The following is a 23,570-nucleotide window of genomic DNA, read 5'->3' on the forward strand; positions in this document are numbered from 1 at the left end:
CATTCTGTACAAAAAATATTCAGGAAATAGAAGTAAGAGTATTTATGAGTACCGATTGGCACTTTTGGAATCACTTTTACCGAAAGTTGTACCGAAAGTTACTGTGACCCTGCAAAAATTACGAAAAATAGAGAAAACTACTGAAGAAGTATATCAAACACCTGATCAAACAACTAAGAAGATGAAAAGAGTAGTAAGAAAGGAGTGTAAAGTTTGTAGAAGTAACAAGAAGAGGTCTGCAACTATGTACATTTGTAATTCCTGTGAAGGTTCACCTGGTTTTTGCGTTGAATGTTTTTTTATTTATCATAAGCAATAAATTATAGAACTTACACCTATAGATGTAATCGGCACTGGCAACGTCATTTTCGTTAGAAGTGCCGGGTGCACCTATAGGTGTTTTTATAGTGAATAATAATAATCATAATTGTGTTAACAATTTAAATAAATTATATCTATAAATATATTTTGTTTGTAAATGGCTCATACAAGATTTTTTTTAAGCCGGCACCGCTATTCCAGCACTAACTTACGCCGTGGCAGCGAATGTGTTAATGAACGATTCATGAACATCCAATTAGTCGAAAATATTTAAGAGAACTTGTAAATAAGTTTTTGGAAACCGACCGCAACAGAACCTGTCGTCGTTCGATTTCTGAAGACACACAAGTGTAGATATCAACAAAAGTAGTTAATGCGTCCATGATGTCGTCTGCTGCTATCGCATCACCGTGTGATGTGAGTCCAACAACGGCAAGGAAATATTTAAAGAAGAATAAATATTATCTATATAAAATTAAAATGCTTTATGAATTGACAGAAGATGACCCTGATAGAAGAACAGAATTTTGTGAGCTAATGACAAATTTAGTTGAACGAAATCCGTCATACTTGAAACATATTTGTTTCAGTGATGAATGTACCCTTCTTTTTGGATGGAAAATTGCATCGGCAAAATGTACGTTACTGGAGTGATGTTAATCCACATGAATATCGCGAAGTTAACACTCAATTTCCCAAGAAAATAAATGTTTGGGCAGGTATATTGGGACATCACATCGTGGGACCAATATTCCTAACCGAAAATTTGACCGTAGCATTGTATTTAAGATTATTAGAAGAAGATATTAATCCAAGACTTTTTTGCAAGTTGTACAACAGAATCGTAACGACTTTGAAATGGAATTAGTGTTTTATCAAAACGGAGCACCGTCACATTATGCGGCAATACGAAATTTTGATAATAAATACGAAGATAATTGTACGAAATTATCTTGATACAAATTTTAATGGACGGTGGATCGGTCGACGTGGGCCGATTGAATGGCCAGCAAGGTCACCAGATCTGACACCTTTAGATTTCTTTTTATGGGGTTATTTAAAATTCAAGGTATATGTAATTCCGTTGGACAGTATTGAGAATTTAAAACAAAAAATTATTGACGTCTACCAAAATATTAATCATCACATGTTAAGCCGTGTGAGAGAGGAAACACTACAAAGATGTTGGCTATGATGGCTTCCATGCTCATCGTTGAGAGTGATGAAAAATTAAAAATCAGGTTAACGATGATATAATTTTATTATTCGCAATTGGTGCTACAATGTTTCGACAACTTTGCTGTCTTCTTCAGGCACGACGTCAGATATGTGAGGACCTTGTGAGATTTATAATGTGTTTTTCAGGTTAGATTGAGTAAAGTGACGTCTTCGAAGACGTCACTTTACGATAAGATTCACAGAGATTACGAAATCTATCAAAACAGAATTTACCGAAAAGATAAATTTCGAAAAAAGTCGGACGTTAATTGGAAAATCAACGGAAATTGCGGACGTTAATTGATCTATAGTCTTGTAAGACAACACCATTGGCTGGATATTTTTCAAGAAAAATAATAAAAACTGTAAAAGGGTGCAAATATCGCCCAGCAAAACTTATTTCTCAACATGATGATGAAGAGCACCAACTTATTAATATAAGGAATTATTGTACAAAGCAACTATTCAATGCCAATACAAAATTTACATTATTTTATGAAAGATGTAGTGAAGTAATACATACGAGTTTACCGGAAAAATGTTTAGCAAGCAATATAAGTCTTAAACTCGTTATACAAAATGTCGGGGCGACCCGATGGACGACCAGATGCCGAGCTCGTCCGAATAGATTCTCGGTCTACAATTGTAGACTCTACATGATCTAAACTCGGTTCGGAATCCGGCCATTAAAGTGTAATTTACTACTTGACTACACAAACCTTTTGTGTCAAACAAACAAGAGTTTGTCTTAAAACTAGCGCGATCGCAAACAAAGAAACCCGGCCGAGAGTTGGGCCCATCCGGTACGTATAAAGACGGACAAATCGTGCTTTAAAAATTTAAAAACTTTAGTGAAGTTAAATTAAACATCAAAAAATGTAAATTAAAACCCGAATAAATATGTCAAACAAGGGCAAACACAAACTACCGATAGCGAAAGTTTATATTGAAAAATCAACGGACGAAGATTCCGATTCAACCATAACGTCCGAAAACTCCGGGACAACGATGACGAAATGGAGGTTTACTCCGAAAAAACTCAAAATTATGCAGAAAGGTACATCCAAAACAAACCCCCACACAATTCAACCCGTCCCTTGAACCTCAACAACATCAAAATTAATTGCAACCATTCGCACAACCAACAAATACTCGTTACTTCACGAGGTTATCGAAACCAACACAAACAAAACCTTCCAAATACCCAAATAACCTATCCAACCAGCCAAAAAAAACTCTCCCCCGGTGTCCATCCACATTGATGGTCACTCCAACCTCTCCAATATCACTGCCGATCTGAACAAATGGACCGGGAAAGAGGAATACCCACACAGATACACGAAAACCGGGTGCACGGTATACACCAAGAACCCGGATAAACGTCGCACCCTAATCAATAACTTAAAAACACAAAAAACGGACTTCCACACACACGCCCAAGGAACCACGCGAACGGGCTTTCGTAATTGACGGATTCGCTCATCAAATGAACCCGGAGGAAATCGAAGACGACTTAAAAGCAGAATACGACATAGATGTCACCAAGTGTTTTAAGATGAGAGGTACGAAATACCCAAAATACATGGTCACCCTCTCAAAACACTCCAAGAAAGAGTAAGATACGTACTTCGAACCATAGTTTTCTGGGAGTACGTTAAACATTCAAAAATACTTATTCAGTGCAAAAACTGTCAACAATGGGGCCACGCGACCTAAATGCGTCAAGTGCACGGGAGACCACGCGACAACCGAGTGCGAAATCAACCACGATAACGGTTTACCCGTTTGTGTACTGTGCCTTGCTTTATGATTTACCACACTAGACCAAATATTTAGTTTTTTTTTAATTGTGCATTATTTTATACATACGTATGTATGTAGATATTTGATAAGGGTAACAGTTCGGCCCACGTGGGGAACCGTTCCGATCAGTTCGTAAATTTAAAGGTGGGTCTTAGCAGTCCGTACCCTGGCTCAGCTCGGCTAATTGTAAGCTCAGTTTGACTTTTTAAGAAATAGACCAATCACAGCGCGCTATTCTGTGTCCGTGCGGGCGGCGTGGCTAAGCTCGGCTCGGCGTCAAAAGTTGGTTCAATCCAACTTTTGTAGTCGAGCTTCGTCGAGCGCAGTGGAGCGGAGTTTAACCCTTTCACTGCTATAGACGAATATATTCATATTACGGTACGCTGCTCAAGACGATTATGTTCGCAAGCTTGTTTTAATAGTTAACAGCTTGAAGCTGATATTCTCGCTAGCGGTACAGCATTACGCGATCTACGACAAGTCGAAGCTTGTCTATTATCCCCACTCAGATTTAATGATTTTTTTCATGTCTTCACTGCTCAAAGCGAATATATTCGCCAACAAGCAAACGCATCGTAGTATCATTCGAGTTATTGATCGATATTTACGCGTAAAAATGTATCGCCGATCTAAACCGCTAACTGAAAAAGAACTTTTGGCTATATTGGAAAATAGTGATAGTGAAGAAGACTTTATTGGTCATTTAGAGGATCAGAGCGATGATGGATGGATCGATACCGACGAGGAAGCAAATGAAGGTAAGAATAGAAAATATGATTCATTTTCATAAAAGTAATACGTGTATTACCGACAATTAGTGCATGCTACCGACGCCGATGCTCAAGACACCCAGTCAGAAAGTGACGCCGAAGATATTGTTGAAGGAGTTGATCCGGCAGAACCACCTACCAAAGTTGCCCGAGGCAATTTTGTTTGGCAGCAAAAAGATTTCATACCTACTGCTTTTAAATTTGACCATACAAATTCTGGTTGCAAAGTAAAAGACTTACCTGAATCACCAACTGAACTTGATATCTTCCAATGTTTTTTTACGGAGGACATTGTAACAATTATAGCTGAGGAAACAAACAAATATTACGAATATGTAAACAAACAAGAAATTCAAAATCAGTCTCGCCTCAAACGATGGAAACCTATTGATTTCAAAGAAATGTACTGCTTTATAGCAGTAACGATTCTAATGCCACAAACAAAAAAATTGAATATCCAAGCTTATTGGACGTCAGATGCATATTTATCAACTCCAATTTTTGGGCGCCTTATGAAACGTGATCGTTATTTACTTATTTTGCGATTGTTACATTTCGTGGATAATAATATCGAACCAGTTGAAAGGGATACTTTACGCAAAATCAGAGTAATTTTTGATCACTTGAGAACAACGTTCAAAAATAGTTTTTATCCCTTCCAAAATTTATGTATTGATGAAAGCCTCATGTTGTACAAAGGCAGAGTGTTCTTCAAACAATACATCCCATCGAAGCGTCATCGATTTGGAATTAAATTTTTCATGCTTTGCGATTGCGAGACTGGCTACATTCTTGACCTTATTATATATACAGGAGTAACTACAAATGTAGGAACGACTGGAGTAGAATATCTTGGAAAATCTGGGGATATAGTTATGACCCTGATGACTCCCTACTTGAACAAAGGTCATACGTTATTTGTTGACAACTGGTATTCGAGTCCAACATTATTTTCTTATCTTCATGGTTTCAAAACAAATACTTGTGGGACAGTCAAGGCGTCCAGGAAACATATGCCCAATCTGGCGCAAAAACTACAATCAGGGCAGGTGATACTGCAATCCACAGACTCTCTTTTAGCGCTAAAATGGCAAGATAAGCGTGAGGTTCGCATGCTGACGAGTTGCTTTAAAGCAGAAATGAGGGATACTGGAAAAATCGACCACCGCACAGGAGACAGAATTCAAAAGCCAAGTTGCATACTGGAATATAACTTAAATATGGGATCTGTTGACAAATCAGATATGCTTCTTTCATCAATTGAGTGTGTCAGAAAAAGTATGAAATGGTACAAGAAAGTATTTTTTCATCTTTTGGACCTTGCAGTTTTAAATTCGTACTACTTACATAAAACGAAGAGCGGTGATAATATATCAGTTGCAACGTTTCAATTGAACCTTGTAAAACAAGTAATAACGAAATATCACACCCCTCTTGATCGTTGTGGTGGAGGAAGAAGACCTACAAATGCTGAGTCCGATCTGCGTCTAACGGAAAAACATTTCCCGTCTTTAGTGCCATCCACGGCAAACAAAGCGCGTCCAACGAAAAGATGCGTGGTGTGCGAGAAGAAAAAGAAACGCGCAGAATCTAGGTATATGTGCGCCCCATGTCATGCTGCACTTTGTATAGTACCCTGTTTTGAAGTGTATCACACAAAAAAGAATCTTACGTAGTAAATTAGTGTATACCTAAAAAATAGCTTTTATAAATCTTATTTTGTTATATTTTCCCAGAAGTTTACTTCATTTTTATAGCCTTTCTAAATATATTTTTGTAAAGTTGTTTCTTTATGTGTTTATTTATCTTAACCTATTAACTTCCAACACTATAAACACTATGAAATGAATCAATTTTTAATAATCGAAAAAAAAAGTATTAACAATAATGAATAAATATTAAAATACGGTATGCTGCTCTAAGCGAATATATTCGTAAGCGTAAAACTGCTCCTAACGAATATTCTCGCGAGCGAAGTTTTAGCGCGCATAGATCAAGCAACGTGTAAACCGCTATGCGCAGCGAAAGGGTTAAGTGAATTTGAGTGTAATTTTTATTTTACGTTGAAAAACTTGTAAATTTAGTACAAGCAAGACCGGTGTTGTTCGACGTTAGATCAGTACATTACAAAAACGTTTTCTTACGCAAGCAATCGTGGGAAGAGATTTCCAAAATCATGGGATGTACTAGTAAGTATATTTTGATAACTAATCTAAAATTTATTTAGAATAACATTATAATTAATTTTTATTTACAGCCGAGAAATGCATGCAAAAGTGGAAAACGCTGCGATACAAATATTTTGCAGAAAAAAGAAAACAAAACTGCCTAGTGGAAGCGGTAAACCTTCTACAAAGAAGTGACCTTTTTTTAAATACTGAAGTAATTCGGACTGATACGAATATCTGATCCATATCCATTCCAAAAATCTTATTTTCAAAATTTACCCATAATGATAAAGACGTATCTTGTAAAAATAAATTTGAATTATTTCTGGTAAAATCTAAAGGCGGCATTACACGGCGTGCGAAGTGACGCGCCTGGCGCGTGACTCGACGCGCGGCGCGTCGTGTGAATGGTTCGATGCGACGAACTTAACGCCGCGCGTCTAGTCCCGTCGATAAGCGGTAAATTTTACACAGTTCAAAGGAAACGCGCCGCGCGTGGAGCGAACGTACACTCACACGGCGCGAGGGTTGCAAATTTACTGGTCGTTTTGGTGCCTATAGTTTAGTCATGTAGTAGCTGTGTAGCAAACAACATGCCTTGGACAAACGAGATCATTTCCAAATTTTTAACATTATACGAAAAAGAAACAATAATTTGGAACCCAAAACATGAGGAGCATAAAGATCGCAATCTTATCCATGATGTATGGATACGAATCCAGCAACAATTAAGTATTAATTGTAGCTTAACAGAATTAAAAAAGAAAAAAGATACTTTAATGGGGACATTCCGGAAATATCATGCAAAAGTTAAAGGAAGCATGAAAACAGGAAGCGGGGCAGAAGATGTTTTTAAACCTGAATGGTTTGCCTATGAGCAAATGGCAAGGTTTCTCAATTCTACATATAATCCCAGAAAAACAAAATCTTCGGAGGTAATTATTATTTATTAACATTACTTACAATATTAATTACTAATGTTATACTTCCGATAAAAAACTCTTATACATTTAAATTATTTCCGTCATACAACTAGTGTGACTATAACTAGTAAAATTAGTGTGAAATTATTGTTCAATATTGGTCTTGCCATGGTACTGCGCCAGATGTTTTAAAATATTCTGCAAAAATGTCCCTAACATTTCTGGCTTCAATTCCAGCTTTTCTAGCTACTTTTCGAAGTGGAAGCATAGATGTAATGTTGTTATCTTCATTTCACCATGATCCACCTTGAAATTCGCCATTTAGTTCTCCATCGAACGCACCATTTGGGGTATACAATATTCTTGAGGTCTTACTTTTTCTCAAATAGTTATGTAGTAAAACGCAACACATTACAATATTTGTAGCCTTCTCTGGTGATAGTAGTATTGGTTTTCTAAGTACTATGAAAACAGCCGACATAATGCCAAAAACATTTTCTACAATACGACGAGTACTTGATAGACGATAGTTGAAAATTCTTTCCTTAGTTCCTTTGTTATGGACACCAGCATAAGGTTTCATAATATTTGATGATAAGGCGAATGCGTCATCTGCCACAAATACATAAGGCATAGGCTTGATTTGAGTGGGTAGTGGAGCTTCTAACGGAAGATTAAGCTGTTTATTATCCAATTTTTGAAAAAATGAAGTATTTCGAAAAACTCCTCCGTCGCTAATTCTTCCTTGGCATCCAATGTCCACATAAGTGAAACAATAATTAGCATCTGCCACTGCTAATAATACAATACTAAAAGTGCCCTTATAATTGTAAAATTCTGTTCCGCTATGTTGTGGACATTGAATTGCAATATGCTTGCCATCGATAGCCCCAAGGCAATGCGGAAAGTTGATGTTGTAGGTAACTGCAAATTACAATAGAGAGATAGAGTTTTATAGTAAGCTTGGTTTGTTGAAAAATAACGAAATTTTTAATAATAGTACAGTTTTTCAGCAAAATGGTATTAATTTTTGCATTTTAGGAACAACTAGCTGATATAGAAGAGTATGAAAATGAAAATCAAGAATCTTCTAATAATGTACATTTATCAGAAAATGAAGTTACTAACTTTAATAGTTCAAACTCAAAAGGCATTATAGTTTTAACCACAAATGTTACTAATAGTAAAAAGCGCAAAATGACGATATCAGAAAAAGAAAGACGTATGGATGAGGCGTACAATTATTTAAAATCTATAAAAGAAAAGTCTATCGACGATGAATGCTCCTTGTTCTCTGAACTACTATGTCAAAAACTGAGATCTTTGGACAAGAACATACGTGACAATGCTATGCATGAGATTGATTGCCTAATGTTTCGTTTAAAGCAACAACAGTTTCAGTTTGTTCAACCATCCAATTCTCAAACATCTTATTCTCAAGCATACTCACAGCACCCATCATTTGCTCACCCTAGCTCTCACACATTTTCAAGCTTTTCCCCTTTGTATTCTCACTCTCAATCTTCTCCTTATTCTCAAACATCCTCGGTGTTTTCGCCTTCTCCTTGTTCTCCACCATTACCAGAATTTTTGCCATCTTCTGATTCCCATGCTCAATCATCCACAGAATCATCACAATCATCTACTCATTCTCAGCCATTCTTAATAACACAACAAGCTTTTCAATCGCGGTCGCAATAATATTCTAAAACCCTACCTTTATTTCTCCTTGTAATGTGTCTATCAACGCACTGCAAACTTCATAGACGCATTTTGAGACGGTCTGCGGTGAAAATTTGAATAAATAATATAGACTTGCGTAGCTGTCCCCAGTTGCTAGAAACCTCAGTGCCACAGCCAACCTTTCTTGTACCGGAATGCACTTTCTCATGTTAGTGTCCATTTTTGATATTCGTTGCCCAATTTTATTAATGAAAAATTCAAAATCTGCTGCAGACATTCTACAAAAATTGAAGAATTTTCCAGAAGGTTCACTGTTTAAATCGTACAACATGTCACTAGCGTTGTATCTAAAAATACATTTATAAAAATAATAAAATAAAACATTTCATATATTTTTCAAATTTACCTGGACCGACTTTTATTGTGCGACGCCAACCACCACCTTTTCCTTTTCTTTTTTTTTTGTAAATCATCACTTTCGGTGTTTAATAAAATATAGCAAGCTGCTGCGCAACCGGCCATTCGTTCCCGACGCCTCAACATTTTCAAATGTGAATATAGAGGAGAATCGCCGCGCCGGAATTGCCGCGCGGCCCGAAGCTTGCCATTTTACAAGCCGTCTGATCGTGATCGCCCAGGCGCGCTTGCCGCGCGGCACTCCACGCTTCGCACGCCAGGCGCGTAACTCTACACGCATTACTCTACACGTAATGATAGATTTGTTCCTTCAAGTCCCATAAAAACCGTTTATTCAAATGTAACTTACGAAATTAATACAAGATTTATTGTCGTTATGGGATATTTGGGAATTGGGTATAGTGGAGTAAAAATATTTTGCGGTCTCATGGATTTATGTGTACCAGCGTGTCGTAGTACATACAACACAATTATTAAAAAAATTCGAAATGCTGCATCTGCTATTGCAACCGTCTCAATGAATACTGCAGTAAGAGAAGAAATTGAATGTTCGGAAAACAAAAATAGTTTAGTTGTATCTGGAGATGGGTCATGGCGTAAACGTGCATGTCAATCATTACACGGCATTGCATCGCTTATCGGAAATTATACTGGCAAAGTACTTGATGTCGTTGTGAAATCATCTTATTGTGCTGCCTGCAAAATTTGGGAACATCGGTGTGGAACATCAGAATATTTAGAATGGTTAAATATACACGAAGAAGAATGTAATGCTAATCACGAAGGCAATGCTGGTAAAATGGAAGCTGATGCAATTATTGAGATGTTTGAGAGCTCTGAATCAAAGTATGACGTTAAATATAAATATTATATTGGTGACGGTGATTCGAAAACCTTTAAAACCATTCTTACTAAGAAACCATATGGTGCGGAATTTGAAATATATAAGCGAGAGTGCGTAGGCCATGTACAAAAAAGAATGGGTACTCGACTCCGTTCAATTAAAAAAGAGAAGAAACTTGGCGGCGTAGGAAAGTTGACGGACAATCTTATAGGTGAACTAACTAAATATTATGGTAAAGCGATAAGAGCCAATAGTGATAGCGTTGAAAAAATGAAAAACTCGATTTGGGCAACATATTACCACAAATGTTCCACTGATGATCATCCGCAACATGAGTTTTGCCCTGTCGGACCTGAGTCATGGTGTTCATGGCGGAAAGCGGAAGCCGAAGGTAAATTGGAAACATATATACACAAGCCTGCAATTCGTTGTAATGTACAGCGTGAAATTTTTCCCATTTATGAAGCTCTTTCCGACGATACACTACTACAAAGATGTCTTGGTGGATATTCTCAAAATGCAAATGAGTGTTTCAATAATAAAGTGTGGAAAATAGCGCCTAAAACTTCATTCAGTGGAACGGAAACTATTGAAATTGCAGCTTTTTTGGCAACAGCGGTATTTAATGATGGCTGTCATGCATTATTGGCATTATTTGAAAAACTAAATATCAGTTATGGAAACCGAACTGTAGTCGCTTGCCAAGAGGAAGACAACCGTCGTCTTCATGACTCGGACATTTCCGTTCAAAGGCGTTCGAAACAAAGCCGTATAAAGAAAATTCGGGATCTACAGAAAAAAGCTGACGAGGATATAGGTCCGGAAAGCTGTTTTTACCTTCCAGGAAATTTCTAAGTCGTGTAAGAATAATTATTTGAACGCAAACTACATTTAAACTTTAAACGCGTTTTTCTCGATTTTTTTTTTTTCAACTTTTTGCAGTGATTTGTCCGAAACTAAGCTTCGTATCGATTAGATATTTTACAACAACAATATTTGTTCATCTGGCTCTCAGATGAACCACGGACAACTCGTTGAAAATATTTTATTCCGAGATATTAATTTTTTTTACTGCAAAAAGACTGAAAAATTTAAATTTTTTCTTAATAATAATTGCTATTTTGTTAATTTTATTCGATTCTTTTTTATAGTGGTTCACCGGATAATGATAAGGCTCCTCAAAATTTCTAGCCAATATTCGCTCCGATCGAACCACCGAGAGCCGAGATATTACTGTAAAAACGACATCTTGAATGAAAAAAAAAGAGTTTGTTTCAGTTATGTTTCTCGTATATTTGTATGAATATTTGTTAATAGACAATATTTTTCTACTCTTCATATGTTGCATAAATATACCTAAAATTTTCACTCTTGCATGTTTAATCAGTTCGTCAAAAAATATTATTAAAAACAAGCACGATTTTTTAGCAATCTGACTCTCCAGTCCCCTTAAGAATGAACAAGGTGAAATATCATTTAATATATACAGAAAACCAACCCAGACTGACATAATTGTACCTCATGACTCCTTCCACCATCATACACATAAAAACGCAGCGTTCCATACATACATTCACAGAGCATTTTCAACACATCTCAACGAGGAAAACTTAAACAAGGAAATTAAAATAATAAAGAACATAGCAAACAACAATCACAACACATAGATAAGATGATCAAAAACTATAGAATAAAACAATATCTAAAAAACTCAACAACTCTGAATGATAAAGAAGACAAACAAAACACTCAATTTCGATCACTACCATACTGTGGAAAAATAGCGCACAAAATTAATAAAATATTCAATAAAAATAATATAAAGGTCTCCTTTAAATCACATAATAACATAAAAAACATACTAAACAACACAAAAGGAAACATAGAAACATTAGATAAAAACGGTGTATACCTTTTGGACTGTAATACATGTGGAGCCTTTTATGTGGAAGAAACTGGAAGAAATATACGAACTCGAATGAAAGGACACCTACGAAACACAGATTCAAATTTTGGAAGACATATAATCGAAAACAAACATGAATTTAACAAAGAAAACAACATCAAACTATTACATAATATGACAAAAAGCCAAAAAATGCTTATATACGAAACATACGAAATTGAAAGAATGAAATACAAGAATAACCACCTAGAGAAAAAGTAGGGATAATCGGGCCTTATTTTTTTGCAGATGAAATGGGGCAGACGGTAACGGTCAATTCAGAGCGCTACGTGCGTATGCTTCAAGAATTTTTTATCCCCTACTTAGAAGAAAATGAATGGGACACTGAGAACATTTGGTTTCAACAGGATGGAGCCACAGCTCATACCGCGAACATTTCAATGGATCTCGTCCGTGAAACATTTCCGGGACATGTGATTTCCAGAAATGGCAATGTTTCGTGGCCACCTCGCTCGCCTGACCTCGCACCCTGTGATTTCTTTTTATGGGGTTACCTCAAGTCCAAGGTGTACGTTGACAAACCACGAACTCTTCCAGATTTGAAAGAAGCAATAAGACGTGAAATTGCAGCCATTCCGGAAGAAATGCTACAGAGCGTCATGATCAATTTCACTGAGCGTCTGCAGGAATGCATCTTCATGGAAGGACGACATTTATCGGACACTCTGTTTCATAATTAATTATTTTCTGTCTTCTAATAAAACTTCCATCCATTAACTACCACTGGTGCTTTTTTCAACCTAATACCACAAAAATTAAAAATTTTTCGTCAAGTTTAAATGTGGTCGTTCAATCTCCGCCACCCTGTATATACTAAGGTGATGGAACCTATCAAAAATAAATTGTTAAACCAGTTTTATGACCTGGTCCTAGTAAGGTAAAAAAACATAAACAATGGCAGACGAAGTAAAGAAAATTTACACCGCAGAGGAGATTCGAAAGCTTGCACCCGGGTATAGAGGAAAACCAGAAAACTTTGATCGTTCGAAGAAGAGTCAGAAGAAAGTTTCTGCTGCTAAACCAAAAACGAGTGTAGTGCCACCAACTCCAACTGTACCGGAAGCCACAAGAATTTTGACAAAGCCACCTACAGAACAGAAGAATGAGGCGTTATACGCTGAATCAATCTTCGGAGTAGATATGCGCGTAATCGAAATAAAACCAAAAGAAAATTTTTCTGCAAACTACAGCAAATTGATCGAAGTATCAAACGAAACTTTTTCAAACATGTTGGTCGACGAACAAAGAATGGACAGGCTATTAGCAAAGGAAGAATTAGGTTACTATTCAACTGCGCTTTTACACCTGAAGTTCATTGAAGTCAAAGCTAAACAAGCAGAAAGGGAGCTGACACCGCAGGAAAAGAGCATACGCAAGGCAGCATCGGACTGTGAATTCAACGTGCCATTTCCAATTGCTAACTATCTAACATCAGTGGAATCCATAAGCGACAAGATGGGAAAAGAAACTCTTTTAGAGGTTCCGGACCTACCAGTTGCAGTGGTTCAAACATTGGGTGGATACCACGCAGAGGAGATAAACGCACAAAATCACACTTTGTTCGAAGAAGTGCCATGTCTCGGGGTGCTTGGAGATGTCGTTATGGCATTAACTCAAGCAGCGGACATTCCCGCGATAAGCGTAAAAGTACGAAAACCACAACCACTCAAAATTCAGTGAGAATTTATGTGGATATAGTACAGCAATAGGTCCACGGCGACCAGAGATAAAAACTTAGGTTAGCCAGACAGGAAATTGCAGCAACTACATTCCCAGAATACACAGCAGGAACGCGGTTCAATCTGAAGTATCTGCAATCTTTGTCAGGTATAATCGGAAAACTTGAAACGATTAAAACTGAAAATCTGGTATTCAGAAATACAAGCCAAGTGGGCACAACTGCCCAAATCATCAAAACTATACCAATCGGAGAGTTGGAAGGAGCAAGAGCGTGTAATCGTGACGTTGAGCCACGTTCACCAGCTACTGACAGCACAGCGATGATGGGTGTAGGACTTTGTTACGGTTTTCAACTGTACAAAGAAAACGGTGAAGGCAACAACAGCAACTTGAGAGAGCAAAGAACTGGAGCTGTCTCGAGGGCGACGGAGCGACGCCATGGATCATGCCAGATGCATGGATGGCAAATCGCAACGAAAGACGAAATCTATCATCAGTACTAAACAGTGAAAGATTTCGAGGTATGTCAAATCGTCAAGACGACATACTAACAAAAGTGATTAGACGTATGGTCAAGACCAAACGATAAAGATCACAAACAAGAAATAAAAATTTTCAAAATTAAAAGTCTTAGAACACCGAGAAGACATTAAACAACTACATATGGATAAGTGCCGATGAAACTACGGATATTGTTGGTAAATGCATTGTTAACGTGCTAGCAGGGATTATGCATCCTACTCAGGTATCTCAACCTTACTTAATAGCTACAAAAATGTTCACTATAGTTAACGCAGACACAATAGTAGCAGTTATCTGCGATAGCATAAGGCCTATCGTAAAAGAAAATCCCGAAAAGGTTCTCTTGTTTGTCTCAGATGCAGCAGCATATATGTTAAAAGCGGGTAAATTGCTGAAGACAATGTATCCAAATATGTTGCATATAACCTGTATCGTACATGGTCTCCATCGAATATGTGAGTTTGTCAGAGATCATTTCTCAGATCTTGACAAATTTGTTAGTTTGTGCAAGAAAATATTTTTGAAAGCTCCTCTACGAGTTTCAATATATAGAGAAATGTGCGAGAATTTACCACTTCCTCCTTCACCCGTAATCACTCGTTGGGGAACATGGATTGAAGCTTGTATTTTTTATGCAGATAATTTTGAAACCGTCACAAAATGCATTTTACAGCTCGAAAATGATGCTACATGCATTATACAACGTTGCAATGTAGTAAAAATGAAATGCCAGATTTGCATGAGCAATTCAAATATGTTAAAGAAAATTTTTCTAAATTAACAGACAAAATAAAATACTTTCAAAAACAAGGCCTTTCGATTGAAGAATCGGTGAATACTTTAGGTTTCCTTTTGGACGAACTGAAACAAATTCCAGGTGAATTCTGTACATCGTTTAATCATAAAATTCGGGACGTACTTAATGGGAACCCAGATTTAAATATTATAGAACAATTTTCAAAACAAAATATAAGGAAGAATTGAAATGTAAGTATGAAACGTTACGTCCATATTTTAATTATGCTGTATTAACCAGTTGCGATGTGGAACGGTAATTTTCAAAATTTAACAGCATTTTTACATCACGAAAGACGTCATTTACGGAAAGAAATTTAGAAATGGTTGTTTCAGTTGCCGTAAATAGTCCCTATAAATTCGAAAATGACTAGCGTGTCCTATTTTTATCGTCGTAAGTCGCCAATATTGCAGATCTTGTGATCTTTAAAATACAAATACGGGACGCGTTCACAGTTATAACCAGTGGGAACACCACGCCACTGTCTGCCATTGCCGAACAAGTTGTTTCGTGTGGTGGGGGACGCGTAAGCTAAACTCGCCGCGCTCTGATCATCACTCAGCGGATCTTCCGACGGCACTTCAACATTCCACGTTGTGATCCCGTTCCGCACCGCAATGTTATCGCGAGTTGGGTTCGTGCATTGGAAGAATGTGGTTCAACAAAAAGGCCTAGGGGTATGGGAAGACCCAAAACAGTGAGAGCTCCTGAAAATGTTGCCTCTAGTGAGAGAAGCTGTTGAACAATCACCAACACGCTCTGCCCGGAAACATGCAACTGCATTAAACATGTCCGACCGCTCTGTAAGGAGGATTTTGCATAAAGATTTATTCTTCCATCCCTATAAGATTATGGTGGTTCAGGAGTTGATGCCTCCAGATTTTCAAAACCGTGTGAATCGCGCCCATGAAATGTTGGACCGTATCCCAGCAAGGTCAACGTTCTTCAGTAGTGATGAAGCCCACTTTCATCTGTCTGGCGCCGTAAACAAACAGAATTTCCGTTATTGGTCGGACAACAACCCACGACAAGTTCACGAGAACTTTGGGGACCTCTCCACTCTCCGAAAGTCACTGTATGGTGTGCCATATCCAAATTTGGGGTTATTGGACCGTACTTTTTTGAGGAGGATGGGTGTACAACAACCATCACCCCTCGGCGTTATGTTACCATGCTCGAAAATTTTTTTGAGCCAGAATTCGCACGGTTGGCTACAGAACAAGACCTCGAAGATGTTTGGTTCCAACAGGACGGGGCTACAGCCCACACAGCGCAGATTTCAATGACAAAACTGCGGCAAATGTTCCCTGCGCGCCTTGTCTCTCTGAGGGGCGACCTGGGGTGGCCGGCGAGATCACCGGATTTGAGCATTTGCGATTTTTTCCTATGGGGGTACCTCAAGGAAAAGGTTTTTAAGCATCGTCCTCACAATTTGGAAGAACTGAAGATCCGTATTAGAGAGGAAATCGCCGCCATTCCGATCGTAGTGTGCCAGAACGCAGTTGAAAACTTCAGAAATCGCCTACATCAGTGCATCGCTTCTAGAGGACATCATCTTGCTGATGTGATCTTCAAAACTTATGTGAAAAAATGGGGTGTAGTACTGACTCAAGCAGAATAAACCTCTTTTTCGTAGGTTATGCCAATTTGTTTTAATAGCCCATCAAAACTGCACTGTTTGTTTTGCCGCACCCTGTATTATTTTAACATACACATTATTTTTTAATTAAATAATAAAAATTATATAATTCAATAAAAATTTCTTTTTTGACATCCTTAACATAAACGATAGTAAAATCATCCTTAATGTGTCTATTTAATATTCTTTTAATATTTTTAATATTCAGGAATGGTGTCCTGAAGGACTAAAATGTAAGCAATAATTAAAACAAAAAAAAAACAATGTATCTAATATCTTTTTTTCTTAGACTATAATGAAGATCTATTTTAAAACGTCGTTCAAAACGGTTGTCAAAACATGTATTGTAATAATTCGGGAATTATTTAATGGTTTTGGGAATAAACCATACGAATTGTATATTCCTGGCGTGCAACCTTTTCCTTCGAAAAACAAAAAATCACGTCTCGCGTTTATGACCGACGTCCGGAATGGTGACCAGACGTCGAAATAAATTTTGGGAAAGATTAATGTGTAAGCAAATTTATGGGGAAACGTAGATAACGAAAAAGTCGTTAAAAATACAATAGACGTTAGAAAACGTAAAGGTTTGATGGCTCCCACAGTTTGGGATTTTCGTGATGATTTTTGGGATTAGGTAGTGGCGGATGTTATCTTCTGGCCCCGTGGTCAAAAATTATTCCCTCCCCCAAATTCCCTGATTGGCTCAGAAAATTATTGTAAAACATCCGCCCCGTATTTTGGATTGGCCCAGGTGTCGGGAACATCCAGGCGATAGGAACGTCTCAAGAAGGTTTTTGCACCCCTCCAACACCCGAGGTTACTTAACCCTTTCAAGACGGTTGTCGTATATACCCGTCACCAACTTTTTTGGCAGACGGACGGCTGTCGTATATAGCCGACAGCAGCTCATTTCCCTTCTGTACGCTTGTCGTTTCAGATATGGCATACATAAATTTTTAATTTGGCCCACCGACGGCCGTCGTACCGTTCCGACAGTTTGTGTTTGTCACACAGACGGATGTCGTGGATATCCGACATTGTCGTACATACGCGGCAACATGGCAAGGTCAGGTGATACCCTGATAGACCACGTGCGTTTAGTACCAGTCTGTTTTAGAACATGTTTTAGAATGTCATCTAAAAATCACGCGGGTCCGTCGGGTTGTAATACTTATTGTGGACTGTCTGGGAAGGAAGTGAAAAATATTATGAATGCTCTGAACGATAGTGATATATATTTGAGTGAGGACGAACCATTTATCGACAGTGGCAGCGAATATATCCCTGACTCTGACAGTGAATTGAGCTCCGGAGAAGACGACGAAACCTTGTTGGAAGACGAAAGTACCGAAGAACAAGAACATTTAGTAGCTTCGGATATCTCTGATCAAAATATACGTGAGGAGGAATTTCAGCTAAAATGGGATTCACGTGAGTTTGTTCCTAAAGTTGACCAGTTTGACGTCACTAATAGTGGACTACAGAATAAAAACCTAAAAAATGAAAACAAGGAAATAGAGTATTTCTTGAACCTATTCTCGGAAGAAGTAGTCAACACTATTGTTGCAGAAACCAATATTTTCGCTCAACAACAAAATGCTAAAGATTGGAAAAACGTTGATAAACAAGAGTTTTACAATTTCATAGCCCTCACATTGTTGATGCCCCACGTTAAAAAGTCCGATGTAAAGGACTACTGGTCTACAGATAATTTAATTGGCACGCCCTTTTTCCGCCAAACAATGTCTCGAGATCGCTATTTACAAATACTAAGGCACTTACATTTTAGTAATAATCAAAATGCACAGGAAGGTAATCGTCTGCACAAAATCGAACACGTTTTGAATTTGATACAAAACAATTTCAAAAGTAATTTTTATCCGTTTGAAAATATCGTCATTGATGAAAGTATGATTCTTTTCAAAGTCCTTCAAACAGTATATAAAAACCAAGAGACACCGTTTCGGAATAAAAGTTTATGTCTTATGCGATTGTGAAACAGGTTATGTTTTGGGATATTTGGTATATACTGGCAAAAATAATGTTAAAAATAGAGATAATGACAGCGGTCTAGGATTGTCAGGTGATGTTGTTGTGAAACTTTTGGAGCCCTACCTGAACAAAGGCCATTCATTTTACAGTGACAACTACTACACAAGTCCTACTTTAGCAAATTATCTTTTTCAGCACAAAACAAACTCTTGCGGAACTGTTCGCATAAATCGTAAACACATGCCAATATTTGAAAAAAAGCTGAAGAAAGGGGAAACAGAGTGGCGTAGCAGTGAGCAAATGCTAGTATTGAAATGGAGAGATCGTCGTGACGTGGTAATGCTGACCACCTTTCACGAAAATAAAATGATTACGCTTAGTAAGGTTGATAGGGTTACTAATGAAAATAAGACCAAACCATTATGTGTACTGGCTTACAATGAAAGGATGGGGGCAATTGACAGAAGTGACATGATGATTACCAGTACGGATTGCACGCGAAAAACCTTAAAATGGTACAAGAAATTATTTCCTCGTAACCTCGATATATGCATGCTAAATGCGCATGCTTTATATAAGACCCAGAATGCCAGTAACATCTTATTTCCTGCCTTCCATTTAGAAGTTATCCGGCAGCTTCTGGAAAGGTATTTTTATTCTTTTATTTTTGTAAATTTTTCATCGTACGCATTTTTTAGATATCCAGCGCAATACCAAATGAAACAAAACATACAACCTCCTACCGTGGCCAGACTATTAGGAAAGCACTTCCCTTCAGAAGTTCCTCGCAAAAATGGGAAAGCGCAAATGAGAAGATGCTGGGTCTGCTCGCATACAACAAACGGTGCAAAAAAAAGGAAAGAATCGAGATTCATGTGCAAAGATTGTGAAGTCGGGCTCTGTGTTGCACCATGTTTCCAAATATACCACGAACAGATCAAATATTGGTAGTAGCAGTAGAAACGGGGAAAAAAGACTAGATCAGAAGAAAAGGCTCACACTTATTTTTGATATTTTGTTCCTAATATTTTTATTATTTGTTAATTTTTGTTCTTATATTTTTGCTTTACTAAGAGTTTTAGTTAATTTTGTATTGTTTGATTATTTCTTCAATAAAAACAACTTTTTCCACATTGTCGTATATATTCGACAGCCGCCTGTTTGCCACTGCAAAAACTCCCGTCCGTGTGGCACGCAACCTACTTTTGAGTGCCGTCCTGAAAGGGTTAAGAGCTTGTAAGACCTTTTTCGAGAGAATTAAAAATCACAATCACATAACAATCACCAGAGAATTTTGAGTCGAAACGTCGTCAGCGCTCCGTTAGATAGCAACTTAGAATTCGCTTTAACACCAATTCTAAGTGTCGTCGCATATCGAGAACTGTGACTTAGTTTCACTCGCAAACATTCTTTGTATTTCGGGCATCCGTGTCGTGTCGGAAATTGTGTTTCCACTGAGGATTTGGTGCGAGAGTGGTGTTGGAACCTTCCCGGTTAAATTCCGAGAAGCCACCAAAAAGGATCCTGGGTTGCAATCCATCGGCGTACCACCAAATCGGAATACAAGTCCTGAGTAAGTCTGTTTGCCAGTTTCCGTTATCACCTATCTGTCAACGAGTATTAGCTGTCGAGGTTAGATTCAGGAATATCTCTTTTTAAGTAACGTCGGGTCATAGATAAACGTAGGTAGATTTTAAGGTTTAGTTTGTTCATTGTCAATTATTTCTTGTTATCTTGTTAATATAGTTTAAGTGTGGTTAGAACGCTTGTCTTTTGATTTCCGTCTTTTTCTGACAGAGCCTTAGTGCAAGAACCCACGGTTCTGAAATAGTGACCGCGCGCTTGTCATTTAGTTTTGATTGATTTGCTAAGATCAATTAGGGGTCCTTCAGACTAAGAATTAGGAAGCGCGAAATACTGTTTCTGGTGGCAGCGGTATGACCAAAGGTCGAGACCGTTCAGAGGCGGCCTCACCACAGTATACGTAGTAATTAAGAAAAAAGTCGATGATTTTTGCTCAGAAAATCGAAAAATAAGGCAAGCCTTAAGTGGTTAACACGTTCGCTGCGTTACCAGACACATATGTCTGGTATCCTTCAATACGTTACACCGGGCAGTGGTTGTGCCATCTATTACGTTGCGCTGAAAGTTGTATCTTAGGAACCGCTTTTCGTACGCCAGAATTATAGGTAGCTATCTGGCACTCGCGATTCCCATGACTCTCCTAGGTAGCGTAGTATCTACCGGACACATGCGACCGGTAACGCACCACGTTAAAACAGTTTTACATCTGTACAGTACCGGACACATGTAACTGGTCCAGCATTCCCACGTGCTTTACGTAGTTTTTGCTGTGTTGTAGTGTATTATTGAAATTATTTTGGTTTATAATGTCTTCACGAAGCCGTAAAATACTTGAACTGTTGAAAAAGAACCGGAATATTAATATTCCAAATGATGGTGGTGAGTCTAGTGGATCTAGAAAATTATTAGGTACGTTTTAAAATTTCATAACCTATACTATAACTCATAAAAGTGTTTTTACAGGGATCAGAAGAGTTGCCTAGATCCATTGAGCTACGTAATGTCTCCTCTGAAATTCCAACCGAAAAGTCACTAGAAAGCGGCAACTGTAGTGAAAATGAGGACATCGAAAGTGACCCAGAAGAGCCATTTGCCGGAACTCACTCAAGTTCAGATCCAGATTATGAAGCAACTTCACCTTCAGCTACCTCCGATCAAGAGTCACGTGCGTCCAATGGCGATAGTGAACCAGATGGTAATGATTCTTTGGATGAAGGTCATGAAGATGAAGTTATAAACGAGGCAGATGATGCTGTAAACGAGGCTGATGAATTTTTAGGTGATACATTATTTTTTTATCATCATAAAGCGAATAAAAAATACACGAATACTTTTTTGCAGAACATATTCAGACTGACGTATGGCTACCGATGGATATGGATAATGCACTGAACATGGCTGAGTACTCACTCCGACAAAGCATTAATGTGGATCCAACAATCTGCAGCAGTCCCTTAGAGACATTTAAACTTTTTATAGATGAGGAAGTCATGGATTTAATAGTGACTGAAACAAACAGGTATGCTATGCAACAGATATCTTCTGAAACTCGAAGGAACAAGTCTCGAATCAAATCTTGGACAGATACTAATAACCATGAGATCTATAAATTTTTTGGGATAATTATATGCATGGGATTAGCTAGAGTTCCAACAATTAATCTTTACTGGTCGAAACATGAGCTTTATCATAATAAATATAATGCGTCGAAAATAACAAGAGACCGATTTTTGTTACTCTTGCAGTATGTTCATTTCAATAACAATGAAGATTTACCTAGTTCCCAAGATCGTCTTTTTCGCATACGACCTCTTTTGACTCTGCTTAATACCAGGTACCAAAATATTTTAACACCAGGAAAAGAAGTTGTCATTGATGAAAGCATGATTCCATGGAGGGAACGTTTAGGGATGCGCCAGTATATTAAAAATAAACGTCATAAGTACGGCGTCAAGCTGTATAAGTTGTGCACCTTGGAAGGTTATACCATTAAGGTCAAGATGTATTGTGGCAAGGAGGATAATCCAGATAATTCCAGCGACTCACATACAGTAAAGGTAGTTATGAACCTCATGGATAATTTGCTTGATTCAGGTCGCATCTTATACGGTGACAATTTTTACTCAGGGGTCCCACTTGTGAAAAAACTTCAGGAAAGGAAAACATTTTACTGTGGAGCACTCAGATCAAACAGGAGAGGTCTTCCAAAAGAATTTATTAATCGTGGTATTAAAAAGAATGAAGTGGTAGGAGTACATAATGGAAAGGGTGTTAAAATAATAAAGTGGAAAGATAAGAGGCCCATTCTTATGATATCTAATAAAAGAGATCATGATATCAACCTGCATGATACTGGTAAAAAAAACAGAAACTCGGAGCCTGTTCTTAAACCCAAATGTATTATTGACTACAACAAAGGTAAAAAAGGCGTTGATCTGAGTGATCAAATGTCCTCCTACTACACAGCTTTACGCAAAGGGCTTAAATGGTATAGGAAATCGGCGTTTGAATTACTATTAGGAACTACAATTATTGTCAATTCGTATGTAGTTTTTAATGCAGCTAATAAAAGCAACAGGACCCTTACCATGCTACAGTTCAGAGAGAACCTAGCAATGTCACTAGTGGATCAGGATTCTGAACATACTGTAAAGTCGACTTGCACTCCGAAAAGGGTACATACATTTGCTTATGAGCAGGGTCCAGGGAGAAAACGACGTCGGAACTGTGTAGGATGTTATAAGAAGCTAAGGGCTACATTGTCCAGTAAGGAAGCAGACAAAAAAGTTACTAAAGTATCGAGTTATTGTGATGACTGTGATCTAAAACCAGCAATGTGCCTCTCGTGTTTCAATAAAAAGCATAGTGTAACAAACCGCATCCCACCTGTTAGACGTAAGGAATTTTTATGTAGAATTTGTAGATGTTTAGATGTTTTAGATGCTTTAGATATTTATCGCGAATCTAGGGTTCGAGTTTTTCTTCTTGCCGCCCAGTAGCAGAGAGTGTAGAAACCTATGGCGTTAGCTCCACAGTACAGGGTAAATTTTGTTTGGTTTGATATCGCTGAGTTTTGTTTCGTGCGTAGACTACACAAGGCTCAGCGTTCTTGGGCCGTGGGAGCCAGCACGTGGGCGTGATAAGAGCGCTGGGCGGGATAGAGAGACAGGAGGGAAAGACGGGAGCCGCGGGAGTCGTCTGAAAAAAACAGAGAGAGTTTTTCGAACGGGCGTTGAGTAAA

General features: G+C 37.9%; 4 protein-coding genes across 4 annotated transcripts; all 4 read left to right on the top strand.

The window, feature by feature from the left end:
* Positions 1 to 3,685: 3,685 nt before the first annotated feature.
* On the top strand, positions 3,686 to 6,208 carry LOC111421823 (piggyBac transposable element-derived protein 4-like). The gene is made up of 2 exons (XM_023055018.2): positions 3,686 to 4,100; positions 4,161 to 6,208. Exons 1-2 carry the CDS (start codon positions 3,857 to 3,859, stop codon positions 5,786 to 5,788), a joined length of 1,872 nt encoding a protein of 623 aa, XP_022910786.2. The 5' UTR covers positions 3,686 to 3,856; the 3' UTR covers positions 5,789 to 6,208.
* A 3,471-nt stretch (positions 6,209 to 9,679) lies between these two features.
* LOC139432039 (uncharacterized) lies at positions 9,680 to 11,002 on the top strand. Its single transcript, XM_071200368.1, has one exon. The coding sequence runs from the start codon at positions 9,680 to 9,682 to the stop codon at positions 11,000 to 11,002; it is 1,323 nt and encodes a 440-aa protein (XP_071056469.1).
* Positions 11,003 to 17,883: 6,881 nt separating this feature from the next.
* LOC111418930 (piggyBac transposable element-derived protein 4-like) lies at positions 17,884 to 18,750 on the top strand. Its single transcript, XM_071200369.1, has one exon. The coding sequence runs from the start codon at positions 17,884 to 17,886 to the stop codon at positions 18,748 to 18,750; it is 867 nt and encodes a 288-aa protein (XP_071056470.1).
* Positions 18,751 to 21,202: 2,452 nt separating this feature from the next.
* LOC139432040 (piggyBac transposable element-derived protein 4-like) lies at positions 21,203 to 23,328 on the top strand. Its single transcript, XM_071200370.1, has 4 exons — positions 21,203 to 21,208; positions 21,293 to 21,608; positions 21,671 to 21,848; positions 22,164 to 23,328. The coding sequence occupies exons 1-4, from the start codon at positions 21,203 to 21,205 to the stop codon at positions 23,326 to 23,328; spliced, it is 1,665 nt and encodes a 554-aa protein (XP_071056471.1).
* The last annotated feature ends 242 nt before the right edge of the window (positions 23,329 to 23,570 follow it).

Source organism: Onthophagus taurus, chromosome 11 (genome assembly GCF_036711975.1).
Source record: "Onthophagus taurus isolate NC chromosome 11, IU_Otau_3.0, whole genome shotgun sequence".
NCBI classification, from domain to species: Eukaryota; Metazoa; Arthropoda; class Insecta; order Coleoptera; family Scarabaeidae; genus Onthophagus; species Onthophagus taurus.